Consider the following 15,773-nt stretch of genomic DNA (forward strand, 5'->3'; position numbering starts at 1 on the left):
CGCAACCATTCTGACCTGGAAAGGCGATGGCAGGAACTCCCCTGCCCCAAATTACCCCACCCCCCCAGCCCTTGTAGCTTACATAATACAGAAGGACTTGTGCATAATGCTCCTCCGGTGATAGCTGGGCTAAGCAAGAGATTCTAGTGAAACTGTTACCATGTTACTCCTCGGGGGAACGATTTTTTAAAAATGAAGTATTGATGAATCTGCTCAGTACTGTCGGCTTTGGGGAGTAGGCAGATGCGCCCTTTGACTTGGCTGTAGTGTTGAGAGGCGCAGGTTTGTTAGCTGAGAAACCTGTCTTTGAGATGAATGTCTCCCTTGAAGATGAAGGAGCTGAGGTCCAGTGCTTGTGAAACTGATCAGCAAGGAGAGTCATAAAGACAGCGGGTCCGGGCCTCTGCAGAGCGCTCCTCATTTTATCTGGATCGGCCCCTTTAATCCTCACATCATCCTTTCCAGGATAGGCGCAGTTGTTATTTTTCTTTCGCTAGAATTGCGGCTTAAAGGTTAAGTAACTTGCCCAGAGGTTCTGGATATCGGTGTAATAGTCTGTGCAGTTTTTAAAAATACAGTTGATCTGTCTTCACTTCTTAGCAATTCCTGTCAGTTTGGCTGTCCAGAGGCTGAGTCCGCGCGGGTGGAAGCCGACCTGCTGCACTAACACTGCCTTAGCGGGAGAGGGCTGTGAGGCTCTGTCAGTCATCTCTGTCTTTAGGCACCCTGCCTTCGACGACTTTTTTTTTTTTTTTAAAACGTTTATACTTGCTCTTTTTTTCTTTTTGTTTGTTTTGTTTTTAAGGACTTGTTTATTTGAAAGGCAGAGTTACAGAGAGGCAGATGCAGAAGGTGGTGGTGGGGGGTCTTCCATCCACTGGTTCATTCCCAAAATGGCTGCAACTGCCGGAGCTGGGCCGATTTGAAGCCAGGAGCCAGGAGCTTCCTCTGGGTCTCCCATGCGGGTGCAAGGGCCCAAGCACTTGGGCCATCCTCCATGCTGTCCTAGGCCATAGCAGGGAGCTGGGTCAGAAGTGGAGCAGCTGGGACGCGAACCAGCGCCCATATGGGATGCCGGGGCCGCAGGCGGTGACTTTACTCGCTATGGCAGAGGGCTGTTACCTCTCAATGATTTTATGAAAACATTGAAAGCATACTTCACAGATATCCCCCTCTAGTTCAAAAACGTTGAAAGTAACTTTGTCTTTGCTTAGTATAGAACGCTGCCTGTAAATGGTTAGAGATGCTGAGGCAAGGGCTGGGGAGGGCGGTGGGAAGCGGTGAGAACTGGGCAGAAGTGACAAGCCTGTGTGACAGACAGCCCTATTGATTTATGCTGTGAATCGCATTCTGGAGCAGAGAATTGAAATCCATTATGCCAAGTGCATAGCATACAAATCCCTTTGAAAAGCAGTTAGATGCCATGTAATCCCAAATCATTTAAAAGCGATTTTGAAGTACCCAGAATTCTAAATTGTCTTAAGCATTTTGTTTCTTAGACTAGAAAAACAATGAAATGGATGGCAAGATAGCATTTTAATGGAATCTTCCTCTCATATATTATATTTAATTTTAGTGTGTTAAGTTGAATTTTAGATAAGTACAGATTTGGAGTTATGTTCTCTTGAGTATTCTGAAACTCACACCAAATGTAGGATATGAAAGAAACCTTAGGACAGCTTATCTGATACTTATCTTGAAAAAACCATTTTGGGGCCTGCGCCGTGATGCAGCGGGTTAAAGCCCCAGCTTGCAGCGCAAGCATCCCACATGGGGCCCATTCGAGTCCAGCTCTCTGCTAATGTGCCTTGGAAAGCAGTAGAAGATGGCCCAAATGCTTGGACCCCTGCACTCACGTGGGGGACCTGGAGGAAGCTCCTGGCTGTGGGTCGACTCAGCTCTGGCTGTTGTGGCCATTTGGAGAATGAACTCAAATGGAATTTCTGGCTTCTGACTTCTTTTTGGCCCAAACCTGGCTGTTGTAGCCATTTGGAGAGTGAACCAGTGGATAGAAGATCTCTCTCTGTCTCTGTTGTTCTGCCTTTCAAATAAATAAATAAGTAAATCTTTTTTTTTTTTTTTAAATTAACACATAGTAATTGTACATTAAAGTAGATACTTGGGCCGGCACTGTGGCGCAGTGGGTTGACACCCTGGCCTGAAGTGCCAGCATCCCATATGGGCGCCAGTTTGAGTCCCGACTGCTCCACTTCCGATCCAGCTCTCTGCTATGGCCTGGGATAGCAGTAGAAGATGGCCCAAGTCCTTGGGCCCCTGCACCCTCCTGGGAGACCTGGAAGAAACTCCTGGCTCCTGGCTTCAGTTTGACCCAGCTCCGGCCATTGCAGCCATTTGGGGAATGAACCAGCGGATAGAAGACCTCTCTCTCTCTCTCTCTTTCCCCCCTTCTGCTTTTCTGTAACTGCCTTTCAAATAAATAAATCTTTTTAAAAAATTATATATTTTCATTTTGTTTGAAAGGCAGAGTGAGATACAGAGAGAGGGAGAGAAATTTTTCTTTCATAGTTCGTCCTTTGGTATTATATTCAGAAGTCATTGCCAAACCCAAGGTCATGTAGGGTTCTTCTACGTCATTTTATAGTTTTGCATTTCACATTTTGTTCTATATATATTCATTTTGTAAAAGATGGAAGGTCTCTGTAGACTCATTTTTTGGTATGTTGGTATCCATTTGTTCTGTTACCATTCATCAAAAAGATTCTGCTAAACTGTGGTATTGTGCTTGCCTCTTTGTCAGAGATCAGTGTTCACTCTGCATGGCAGCAGGTGATGGCTCAAGTATTTGGGTTCCTGCTACACATGTAGGAGACCCAGATGGAGTTTTGGCACCTGGCCTCAGCCTGGCCTAGCCCCAGTTTGAGGGGTGAACCAGCGAATGAGAAATCTCTCAGTCTCTCTGTGTGTGTTTGTCTGCCTCTAAAGTAAAATAAATAAAAATTTTTATAAAGAATAATGAATTTCTGGAAGTGGGCAGAAGAATATAAATACAATAGGAAAGCAAACTTTTACTGCTTCGTTTTTAATTTAATTTATTTTTAATTTTTAAAAGGATTTTTTGATTTGAGAGAGTTACAGAGAAAGAGGCAGAGTTACCGAGAGAGAATCTTCCATCTACTGGTTCAATCCCCAGATGACCACATTGGCCAGCATTGAGCCAGGCTGAAGCAAGGAGCCAGGAGCTGGGTCTCCCACAATGGTTAAAGGGGCCCACGCACGGAGCCATCTTCTGCTGCTTTCCCTAGGCCATTAGCAGGGAGCTGGATTGGAAGTGGAGCAGCTGGAACATAAACTGTGCTTATTTGTGATGTTGGCATTGCAGGTGACAACTTTACCAACTATGCCACAATGATGGCCCCACTGCTGAATTTTTAAAATATTTTATTATTTCTTCTTATTTTATTTGAAAGGTAGACAAACAAATATTTTTTCCATCTACTGGTTCACTTCCCAGGTGACTGCAACAGCCAGTGATGAGCCAGGCTGAAGTCAGGAGCGTCCCACTCAATCTACATCTCCCACGTGGAAGGCAGGGACCCAAGTACTTGAGCCCTCACCTTCTGTCTCTCAGGGTGTGAATCTACAGGAAGCTGGAATCAGGGACTCGAATCCAGATGCTCTTATGGGTGATGCAGGTGTCCCAAGTGGCATTTCAAGTGCTACTCCAAATGTCCCCACTAGTTTAACTCCATTGTTCTGAAACTTTTTGGAAAAAGCAGGGTGACAGTGAGAGAGGGGGAGAAAAAGAGATGGGGAGAATGAGAATCTTCAACTGCTGGTTCACTCCCCAAATGCCCATAACAGCTGAGGGTGGGTCGAGTCAAAACCAGGAGTCAGCAGCTCCATCCCCATCTCCCACATGGATGGCAGGGACCCCTGTAGTTAAACCGTCATCTGCTACTTCCCAGGCACGATAGCAGGAAGCTGGATTGGAAGTGGAGATAGGACTTGATCCCAGGCGGACCAATATTGGATGGGTGCAGGCATCCCAAGCAGAGGCTTAAACTGCTGCACCTGTTAAGTGTTTTTATGTCTACAACATCAAATACTAGTTAAAGGGATATTTTAAGAATGTTTCTATTATATTTACACTTTTTATTGTTATATTTATTAGGGATATTTGTTTTGTGTCCTGAGGTATCAGATTTAGCCCCGTGAATTTCCATCAGAATGGGTTCATATGAGGAAAGTATTCCACCATTTTTGTGCCATATTTGAGTGGTGCCTTCCGTTTCCTATGGCTTGGTGGTGAGGTAAGTAGTGAAATTAGAGGCTTGTTCAAGTTCCTCTACCCCTGGAGAAAATCTCTCTTTAGTTTAAGCATGGTGCTACATTGCGCACTGCGTCTTATTCTTTTCCTCTTTTTCTGTCAGCAGATCTTCATGGAGGAACACGGAGTGACTCAGACTGAACACATGGCTACCATAGAAGCCCATGCAGTGGCCCAGCAAGTGCAGCAGGTCCATGTGGCCACCTACACTGAGCACAGCATGCTGAGTGCTGATGAAGACTCGCCTTCTTCCCCGGAAGATACCTCTTACGATGATTCAGACATACTCAACTCCACAGCAGCTGACGAGGTCACAGCCCACCTGGCTGCAGCAGGTAGTGTGGGATTAGACTCTTCTTGTTTTCTGGAATTTGTGGTAGCGTGCGTATGTGCTAGAGTTAAGGCTCGGGTGCTCGCACATCGATCTTCATCACAATTTTTTTTTTTAAGTCTTGTGTTTCCAACTTGAGTGAGTATTATGCTGAGACTTCAAGTTCTGGAATCATTTCTGTTCTGTTAATGTTATGACTTTGACCATCTAACTTTTAAGTGAAGCATTTCTTCCATTTACATGCGGTATAATGAATGATAGATTTAAATTTACCAACTTTATATGTGCTTTATCTTCCTATGCCTCACTCTGTGTTTACTTTTCCTTTGTATATTCTTTAAGAGTGATTGAAAAACTCATATATTTTCATATTTTTCTTGTTAGTTTGGGAGCTAACAATACTTTTACTATTAGTGGGACTCCTAGAGATTATAAAAGACATCATTCACTAATCATTCACTAATCAAAGTCTTACATACTTGGTGCTTCTGTTCTCCACACACAGAGATAATAGTAAATTTTTGGAATACTTGAGTTTCATTCCCCTGCTCCTGACCTATTGGTGTTCTGTGTAGTCATTCTTTGTTTATATTAAATAAGACATTGCTTTTGCTTTAGGGTGGGCCTTGCGATGCAGTGGTTAAGCCACCTCTTGGGATGCCTGCATCCTGTATTGGAGTGCTGGTTCTGGTCCTGGCTACTCTGCTTCTGATCTAGTTTTCTGCTAATGCTCCTGGGAGCCAGCAGGTCATGGCTCAAGTACTTGGGTTCCTTCCACCCAATTGGGAGATCCAGTTGGAGTTCCAGGCTCCTGGCTTTGGCCTGGCCCAGCCTAGGCTGTTAGCAGGAATTTGGAGAGTGAACCAGCAAATAGAAGATTTCTCTCTGTCTCTGTCTCTTTCTCCCCTTCTCTCCCTCTGCCTTTCAAAAAAATAAGCTTTTTTTTTTTTTAAAGATTCCATTTTGTATGTCCTTTAGCATATATCTGATAGGAGCAAATTCTGATTTCACTTGTCTGAGAATGTTTTTATTTAACCTTCAGTCTTTTTTTTTTTTTTTTAAGATTTTATTTATTTATTCGAAAGTCAGAGTTACACAGAGAGAGGAGAGGCAGAGAGAGAGAGAGAGAGGTCTTCCATCCAATGGTTCACCCCTGATTGGCCACAGTTGCCGGAGCTGCGCCGATCCAAAGCCAGAAGCCAGGAGCTTCCTCCAGGTCTCCCACGTGGGTGCAGGGGCACAAAGACTTGGGTCATCTTCCCCTGCTTTCCCAGGCCATAGCAGAGAGCTGGGCCAGAAGAGGAGCAGTCCATATTGGGATGCCAGTGCTTCAGGCCAGGGTGTTAACCTGCTGTGCCACAGCACCAGCCCCTAACCTTCAGTCTTGAAGGATGTTCTCACTGGGTGTGGAATTCTGGTTTGGTAATTATTTTTCTTTCTTGTTGAAGGCACCAGACTACCTTCTTCTAGGTTTCTTTGTTACTCTTGAGAATTCAGTTGTTTTATTCTGGCCTATGCTCCAATGAAGCTTGTTTCCCACATAGGCTCCTCCCCGCAACTGCTTTCAACATTCTTTATCATTAGTTTTTTTGACATATCTGGCTCTGATTTCTTCTCATTTATTCTGCTTTGGATTCTCTGGATATCTTGAATCTATGGATTGATGTCTTTAATCAATTCTGGGAAATCTGTCAGTAGATTTTGATTCAGGCTTTGTTTCTGCTCCATTCTTTTTTCCTTTGGTAACTCCATTTAAATTTGTATGTGTCATCCTTTTGTCTCTCGCTTTTGAAAAGATTTATTTATTTATTTATTTATTTATTTATTTATTTATTTGAAAGGCAGAGTGACAGAGAGGGAGAGACACAGAGAGGGATCTTCCTTCTGCTGGTTCACTCCCCAAAAGACCACAACAGCTGGGCAGGGTCCAAGCTGAAGCAAGGAGCCACAAGCTCCACCCAGGTCTCCTACACAGGTGGTAGGAACTCAAGTACTTGGCCACTATTGACTGCCTCCCAGGCTCGTTAGCAGGAAGCTGGACCAGAATTGGAGGTGGGACTTGATCCTAGGCACTCTGATATTGAATATGATCATCCCAAGTGGCAGACTAACCTGCTAGGCCACACCTGTCCTGTCTTATCTCTTTATGCTTTGTTCTGTGTAATATCTTTGGATTGTTTTTCAGTTGATTAATTTTTCTGTTCAGCTGTGTCTGAGGTGCTTTAATCTATTCATTGAGTTACTAATTTTGGTAATCATTAATAGTTTGTTTCTTCCCCCCTATTTTAGAATTCTAGTGTGGTTCCTCCCCCCCCCCCCCCAATTTGCCTTGTAACAGTTTCCAGTTGTGGTGAAAAGCAAAACAGTTTTTTAAGTCTGCTTAGGTAAAACAAACATGCTTTTGCAGTCTGTGTGGTCATTTCTTCTCTGGTATACCAGTAGCATTAACACATTGTTACAGCCATTTCTTGTTCATGATGGCTGATCTCGTCATGTGCTGATTATATTTGAATGAATTGTGGATGGTTATCTGAGAAGTTATTTTTAGAAATAACTTGGGGTTTGGGCCGGTGCCACAGCTCAATAGGCTAATCCTCCACCTAGCGGCGCCAGCACACCGGGTTCTAGTCCCGGTCGGGGCGCCGGATTTTGTCCCGGTTGCCCCTCTTCCAGGCCAGCTCTCTGCTGTGGCCCAGGAGTGCAGTGGAGGATGGCCCAAGTGCTTGGGCCCTGCACCCCAATGGAGACCAGGATAAGTACCTGGCTCCTGCCTTTGGATCAGCGCGGTGCACCGGCCGCAGCACGCCAGCCGTGGCGGCCATTGGAGGGTGAACCAATGGCAAAGGAAGACCTTTCTCTCTCTCTCTCTCTCTCACTATCCACTCTGCCTGTCAAAAAAAAACAAAAACAAAAACAAACAAAAAAAACAACTTGGGGTCTAGGATAATGTGCCTTTAGAGAAGGTTTCTGCTTGCTTCTGCCAGATGCCTGAGGCTACCAGCAAGCCGGGATCATCCTAATGCAGGTGAAGGTTGTGAAGGTTTTGAGATGGTCTGGACTACTAAATGACTACAGCAGAGCTGTCTTCTATCATTCTCTCTTATTCACATTTGTATTTATCATCATGGTGGTGTTAGACTGCCTGAAAACCTTTCCTGAATGGGTCTAGTGTTACGTAAGGAATATTCTTGATCTTAGAAGATATTTAGGAAAAGCTGGACATGAAATCAGTGACTAGTGATTGCCAAAATCCTTCATTTTTGAAGTAATCACTATATTCAAGGGTGAGAAGACAGGTGCAATGAAGAATACCCTTATTAATGTCAGTTTTTACCCACTGCATACTTCTGGAATTATGGGTTTAAAAAAATGAGAACCAGTGGCAAACCATGAACTATTTGGACAATATATTTTGTGAAATTCTTAGGCTTCCCAGAAGAGGGCACCCTAACATAATGAATCCAGGGCAGCTTCTTCCCTGTGAAGGAAGGGTGATGCTTCGCCACAAGGCTTTGCTGAATTGTTGTACTGCGTTGTCATGGTGTTGAGGGCAGGAAGGAGCTGTGGCCTGCCTGCTCCTGTGGCACGGGAGCAACTGACACTCAGCTGGTTGCAGTGACTTGCCAGGCCGTGCTGTCTGTATTGTGTAGATCCTGTGAGCAAGACAGCCAGGAACTTGTCCTGAAGGCACTTACAGGCCAGTTTGTGGGGAGGGGTGCAAATAGTACATACAATAATTTTAGCGGCCGGTGCCGCGGCTCAATAGGCTAATCCTCCACCTAGCGGCACCGGCACACCGGGTTCTAGTCCCGGTCGGGGCGCCGGATTCTGTCCTGGTTGCCCCTCTTCCAGGCCAGCTCTCTGCTGTGGCCAGGGAGTGCAGTGGAGGATGGCCCAAGTGCTTGGGCCCTGCACCCCATGGGAGACCAGGAGAAGTACCTGGCTCCTGCCATCGGATCAGCGCAGTGCACCAGCCGCAGCACGCCAGCCGTGGCGGCCATTGGAGGGTGAATCAACGGCAAAAGGAAGACCTTTCTCTTTGTCTCTCTCTCTCACTGTCCACTCTGCCTGTCAAAAAATAAAAAAATAAAATAAAATAATTTTAGCAAGAACTGAACTGAATGCACTAAGAAAATGCTGAGAGGAGATCATGGAGAGGGTGCAGTTGCTGGTTTAGACTGAGTGAGCTGGGAAGGCTTCTCTGGGGAGAGCCTTGACTCACAGGCAATTAGGTGCCAGCCACGGGCAGCGACATGGAAGATGCAGATCAGAGAGGAAACAGGGAAAGCGAGGACTTGTAGATGGGAAATGGGAAGGAGATCAGTGTGTCTGGAGACTTGTGAGCCAGCAGAGAAAATGGTACAGGAGGCAGGCGTGAGTGAAACCACACAGAACATAGAGGCTGTGCGTAATAAGGGCTTTAGAGAGGCAACAGACAGCCATGGCTAGTTGCCCTCGCTTTGCTTGCCTTGTGTCTGAATCCAGACTTCACTTAGGACTAGCCGAGAGGAGTTTTCGGAGGAGAATGTCTGTCCCATTCTCTGTATCTGAAAGGTAACCTTTCACTCCACCATGTTGCCATTCAGAAATGCATCTTTCTCTCCAGCCCCTGGTTAGTGTGGGCTTTCAGGGCAAAAAGTGTGGACGTAGTATGACAAAGGACAGTGGGGAGTGAAAACAAGATAGCCCTTTTCATATCAGTCACCAATAGGAATTTTAGAGGACTTCTTGTTAAGCAGAATTGAATTTATTCTTTTGTTTTCTTCAAAGTGATAAGGGATAGGGTAAAAAAAAAAAAGTGGAGAAAGATTCATATGGTCTACAAACATAATTAGTACTGACAGAGGCATTTTGTTGAGTTGTCCAGCAAGTTTAAATAGTTTAATATCAGGGGCCATTGCTGTGGTGAAGTGGGTAAAGCCGCCACCTGCAGTGCCAGCATTCCATATGGGTGCCGGTTCTGGTCCCGGCTGCTCCACTTCCAATCCAGCTCTCTGTTATGGCCTGGCAAAGCAGTAGAAGATAGCCCAAGTTCCTAGGCCCCTGTACCTATGTGGAGAGACCCAGAGGAAGCTCCTGTCTCCTGGCTTCTGATCGGAGCAGCTCTGGCCGTTGCTGCCAATGGGGAGTGAACCAGCAGATGGAAGACTTCTCTCTCTCTCTTTCTGCCTCTCCTTCTCTTTCTGTGTAACTCTTTCAAATAAAATAAATAAATCTTAAAAAAAAACCTTGAATATCTGAATAGAGAAAAGTATCAAGAGTAGTGCAACAAACACAAGCATTACTACCCTTGTTTATTTTGAGGTGCTTTTTCAGGTTTTTTGTTTGTTTGTTTTTTAATTTAGTTGAAAGCAGAGTTACAGAGAAGGTGACACAGAGGGAGAGAGAAATCTTCCATCTGCTGGTTCATGTCCACAATGGCTGAAGTTGGGCCAATTTGAAACCAGGAGGTTCTTCCAGGTCTCCCACGTGGGTGCAGGGGTCCAAGCACTTAGGCCATCTTCCACTGCTTTCCTAGTCCATTAGCAGGGAGCTGGACCGGATGTGATGAAGCTGGGACTCAAACCAGTGCCCATTTTGGGATTCTGGCGCCACAAGCAGAGGTTTAACCCACTGTGCCACAGAGCCAGTCCCTGCATTTGTATTTTTTTAAGTTATATTGATTTGAAATGGAGACAAAGAGAACTTCCATTTCCTGGCTCATTCCCCAAATGCACACAACAGCCAGGGCTGAGCTAGGCTGAAGCCAGGAGCTGGGGAATCCATCCGTGTCTCCCACATGGCTGCAGGGACCCAAGTACCTGAGCTGTCTATCACCTGCTGCCTCCCAGAGTGTGTGCCAGAAGGAAACTGAATCAGAAGTGTAGTAGATGGGACTGGAACCAGACACTCTGGTAGGGAAGGTAGGCGACTTACCTGCTGCAGCAGGCACCAATCCTTCTCTTGTATTACTTTATACATATTTTTACTATGTGTATATATTATTATATTTTTTTTTTTTTGACAGGCAGAGTGGACAGTGAGAGAGAGAGACAGAGAGAAAGGTCTTCCTTTGCTGTTGGTTCACCCTCCAATGGCCGCCGCGGCAGGTGCGCTGCGGCTGGCGCACCGCGCTGATCCGAAGCCAGGAGCCAGGTGCTTCTCCTGGTCTCCCATATGGGTGCAGGGCCCAAGGACTTGGGCCATCCTCCACTGCCTTCCCTGGCCACAGCAGAGAGCTGGCCTGGAAGAGGGGCAACCGGGACAGAATCCGGCGCCCCGACTGGGACTAGAACCCGGTGTGCCAGTGCCAAAGGCAGAGGATTAGCCTATTGAGCCGTGGCGCCGCCCTGTATATATTATTAAATAATACTTAGAGTTGTTTTACATGTCTTAAATTTTACATTAGTTATGTCACTGACTAAATTTTGTAGCATTGCAATTATTTCATTCAGTACTATTTTTCCGAGATTTATCCATGGCAATAGTGTGGCTGTACACTTTGTTTCAGCTCCTATTTGGTATTGCGCTCATTTTCTGAATTTCTCATATACTGGTAGATTACTTGGGTTGCTCATAATTTTTTGCTATTATAGTTGCTGAAAATAAAAATGGTTTTCCATGTTTTCTTGTGTGGCTCTGGGCAGTGGCATTCAAACGCTGTGATGATCTCTCACAGTAATACGTTTTACATTGTGACCCAGATTAACTACATGTATATAGAACCAAAAGACAGTTTCTTGTGGAATAATAACACAAACAGTATACTCTGTGATAAGTTCTAGTTTACTCTGTTTTTTTAGAAAAAAGTACTACTCGTGACCTGCCAAAGGGTCACAACCAGCAGCTTGGAAGACACGACGGGAGGGGATGCCCAGGAGAGGAACTGGAGGATCAAAGATACGCACATTTTTAACTTGTCCAGATGTGGTCAGATGTCTTTCCAAATCCTTATATTAACTTACATTCCCTCAAGCATTGTGTTCCAGTGCCTGTTGCGTCTCATTCTCGTGCTTTGTCTTTTTTCATTTTGCAGGTCTGGTGGGTATGAGATAGCATCTCAGTGTTGGTTCAATTTGCATTTCTGTGAGCTTCTGGCTTCGGCCTGGCCCAGCCCTTGCTGTTGGTGGCCATCTAGAAAGTGAACCAGTAGATGAAAGATCAGTCTGTCTCCCTTTCTGTAACTCTGCCTTTCAAATAAATAAATAAATCTTTATTTTAAAAAATTAAAAATAGGGTTAGGTATTTGGCCTGGTGGTTAAGATACTGATTCCAGCATCTACAGTGCACATCAGAGTGCCTGGGTTTGGTTCCCTACTTAATTTAATTTAATTTAGTGTAATTTAATTTAACAGGCAGAGTTAGACAGTGAGAGAGAGACAGAGAGAAAGGTCTTCCTTCCGTTGGTTCACCCCCCAAATGGCTGCTATGGCCGGCACTGCACTGATCCGAAGCCAGGAGCCAGGTGCTTCCTGCGGTCTCCCATGTGGGTGCAGGGAGCACTTGTTTTTTTTTGTTTGTTTGTTTGTTTGTTTTTAATTTATTTGACACGTAGAGATATAGATAGTGAGAGAGAGAGAAAGGTCTTCCTTCCATTGGTTCACTCCCCAAATGGCCGTTATGGCTGGTGCGCTGCAGCCGGTGCACTGCGCCGATCTGAAGCCAGGAACCAGGTGCTTCCTCCTGGTCTCCTATGCGGGTACAGGGGCCCAAGCACTTGGGCCATCCTCCACTGCCCTCCTGGGCCACAGCAGAGAGCTGGACTGGAAGAGGAGCAGCTGGGACTAGAACCCGGCACCCATATGGGATGCCGGCTCTGCAGGTGGAGGATTAACCAAGTGAGCCACGGCGCTGGGCCCTTGGTTCCCTACTTTAACTCCTGATTCCAGCTTCCTGCTAATTGGATACTGGGAGGCATTAGGGATGTCTCAGGGGATTGGGTCCCTCCCCCATGTGGGAGACCTGATCTGAGTTCCTGGCTCCCAGCTTTGCGGCTTGCTTTTCCATTCCCCCAGCCATCGCAGGTATCTCGAGTGACCCGGCAGATGAGAGCTCTGTCTCTCCTTCTCTGTCTCTCAAATACATTAAAAAATGTTTTTAAATACCACATGATCCAGAAGTTTTACTTCTGGTTAAATAATTTGAGTATTTATACAAAAGAATTACATAAAATCGGAATCCCAAAAATATTTTACCCCATGTTCATTGCTGCATCACTCACAGTAGCCAATATGTGAGAACTACCTAAATGTCCATCAGATGGTGAATGGTTTGAACATAAAATGGAATACGTGCATACAGTAGAATATTATTTCAGGAGGAGGTACTGCAATATGTGACAACATAGATGAATTTTGAGGGTATTGTGCTAAGTAAGTAAAATAAGCCAATCACACAAGGATAAATACTTTGTAATTACACTTATATAAGGGATCTAAAATGGACTTGTAGAAGCAGAGAGTAGAGTGATTGTTGACAGTGACTGACAGGAGAATGAGGAGTTGCTGTTCAGTTAAGTTTTGGGAATGCAGGATGAGTAGGTTCTAGTGCTATACAACATTTTGCCTGCAATTAACAAGACTGTATTGTATGCTTAAAATTTTGTTAAGAGAGTAGATCTCATACTAAGTGTCCTACCACAATTTTTAAAAATAAAGTGTTGGGAAAAAGACATCAGTAAGTTTTTATTTTCTCTGCCAGCAATTCATGATGGAAAGTGAAGTAAAAAGCAAGCATTCATTTAAGAACTTGTTTTGGGGGTCTTTGGTGGCGTTTATTTCAGCCAGAGTGAGGATGCTATTAAACACGTAGAAAAAGCTTATCGAGCTTTTCAAGAAAGTTTTTTTTTTTTTTTAAGATTTATTTATTATTTATTTGAGAGGTTACAGACAGAGAAAAGGAGAGACAGAGAGGAAGGTTTTCAATCTGTTGGTTCACTCACAAAATGGCCTCAATGGCCGGAGTTGAGCCAGTCCGAAACCAGGAACCAGGAGTTTCCTCTGGGTCTCCCACGTGGGTGCAGGGGCCCAAGGACTTAGGCCATCTTCTACTGCTTTCCCAGGTGCACTACTAGCAGGGAGCTGGATCGGAAGAGGAGAAACTGGGTTATGAACCAGCACCCACATGGGATGCTGGTGCTGCAGGTGGAGGCTTAGCCTACTACACCACAGTGCCAGCCCCAGGAAGTTTTATTTTAATCCAGCCACTTAGAGTATATATGACAGTGTAAATACAAGCTACTAAACTTAATTTATTCAGCATTTTACAGGGTTCACAAATAATGATAAAGCTAGGATGCCTCTAAATATGTTGAGATCTCAGGAATCAGGGATTAGGATAGATCCATAGTGTCTCTCTTCTAAAGAAGGAAGATTACTATTTATCATCTTCACAGCAAGCCAGGCCAACTTTCATCAATGTTTTCTCCTTAGAGTGGGGAAGTATTCCTTTCTTTTCCGCCAGGAGACTTCATCAACTTGACCCTGTGGTCAACATCTCATTTTGCTACAATTCCTAGATATATAAATGAAGTTTTCCAATTAAGATGGTATTCTTCCAGATATTCCTCTTATAGGTGTTGTTGTAGAGTTCCAACTTCTTTCACTTGACAGTGTCTTGGAGTAAGGGACACAGGAGTATAGAGCTAGAAATAAAATTTGAAGTCTGATTTTTTTTTTTTCAATTTGGCAGGCTTTTCCTCTCAATGCTGCCGTTTTTGCTAGCACTTCTGAGAATATTGCCGTAACAGTATGGGCATGCTGGCAAAACAAAACAAAACAAAAGCAGCATTATACAGAATTCAAGCTGGTGTGTGATAGGGAGGTGTAAGTCATTTGCTTATTTTAAAAGATTTCTTGTAAATTTAATGGGTAAATCACAGTGTGGTGCGTGTTAAACAATAATGAAATGTATTGATAATATCAGAAATATTTTCTGTTTACTGAAAACATATTCAGAAAGATTTTTGTAGCCTTAATTGTTCTTTGTCTTGTACAGTTCTAGGCTTCTGCCTAATCTCAGCGTATACTTGTTCCTTCAGGTCCTGTGGGAATGGCTGCTGCTGCTGCCGTGGCAACAGGAAAGAAGCGGAAACGGCCTCACGTGTTCGAGTCCAACCCGTCCATCCGGAAGAGACAGCAGACACGCTTGCTTCGGTGAGGGCCCGACCCCTGCCCTTCCTGCTCCTCAAGTGCTTCGTTTGTGACAGTTAGAACACCCCTTATTAGGCTCATCGGTGATACCAGGTTGGAGTCCCTGAGGGCAGATTTAGACTTCAAAGTACTTTTATAGAATTAAATAAATGAAAACCTAGAAATGCAATTTAACAGATGTTAATATCACATTAATTCATTCAGACAAAAATTGTGTACCTGCTGCATACCAGACGTTATTCTAGGCACCGGTAATCAACTTGAAGAATACATACATAGTACGTCAGATGATGATGTGTGCTATGGGGAAAACAGAGTGAAATAAGGGAAATGGGCCAGGAGACGGGGGGAATAGTTTCTCTCTTTTACAGGCGTGGTCTGGGGAACCCTTTCTGCTGAGGCAGCCGTTGAAATGAGACCCGAAGGAACTCAAGAGGAACCACCTTGACATCTTAGGACACAGGCTGTGAAGGGACAAGGCGGCCTCGTTTGAGAAACAGCCAGGGGGAGACTGGGGAGGTGTTGTCAGACAGGTGGAGAGCCACCTCCAGATGCCCTGTAGTTCAGCTTCAGGGCTTCAGCTCTCTGCTGAGTGAGGTGGCAAGTCAGTGAAGGCTTTTGACCAGAGAGATGATAAAATCTGACAGATTTTTCAAGAGTCACTGAAGCTACTGTGTTGAGAACAGACTTTAGCGGTGTAAGAATGGAAGCAGGGAGGCCGATCAGTAACATGTAGAGTCCGGGCCAGAAAGGATGGCGTCTTACAACCAGGATGGCAGCAGCAGGGGTGGTAAGAAGTGGGCAAGTTCTGGATACATGTCAAAAGTCAGCTCAGCACGGTTCATCGTTGGATGGGATGTGAGGTTCAGGCTTAAGGAGGAGAGAAGTGACCTCACGATTTTGAGTATTTCTGGAAGGACTGAGAGGACATTTACTGGAGAAGAGGGGCAGTGTGGGAGTGAGCGTAAGACAAAATCAGGAATTTGATTTTCAACATGTTAACCCTATGATGCCTCTTAACCAT

General features: G+C 44.8%; 1 protein-coding gene across 12 annotated transcripts in view; it reads left to right on the forward strand.

Annotated features, from left to right (window-relative positions):
* The window catches only part of NRF1 (nuclear respiratory factor 1), a 157,213-nt gene that overhangs the window by 50,912 nt on the left and 90,528 nt on the right, over window positions 1-15,773 (forward strand). For 4 of the 12 annotated variants that reach the window (XR_007920753.2, XR_011387447.1, XM_051849782.2 and 1 more), the window contains exons 2-3: window positions 4,395-4,623; window positions 14,638-14,752. Coding sequence is in view for 10 of the 12 variants with exons in the window: in XM_051849782.2 (XP_051705742.1) it covers window positions 4,401-4,623; window positions 14,638-14,752 (338 nt within the window). In the remaining 2 variants the exon portion in view is untranslated. Of the gene's footprint in view, window positions 1-4,132; window positions 4,272-4,391; window positions 4,624-14,637; window positions 14,753-15,773 lie in introns of all 12 variants that reach the window. The other 8 variants (XM_051849778.2, XM_051849779.2, XM_051849777.2 and 5 more) reach the window with 4 other exon arrangements.

Source organism: Oryctolagus cuniculus, chromosome 3, assembly GCF_964237555.1.
Source record: "Oryctolagus cuniculus chromosome 3, mOryCun1.1, whole genome shotgun sequence".
In the NCBI taxonomy this organism is placed as follows: Eukaryota; Metazoa; Chordata; class Mammalia; order Lagomorpha; family Leporidae; genus Oryctolagus; species Oryctolagus cuniculus.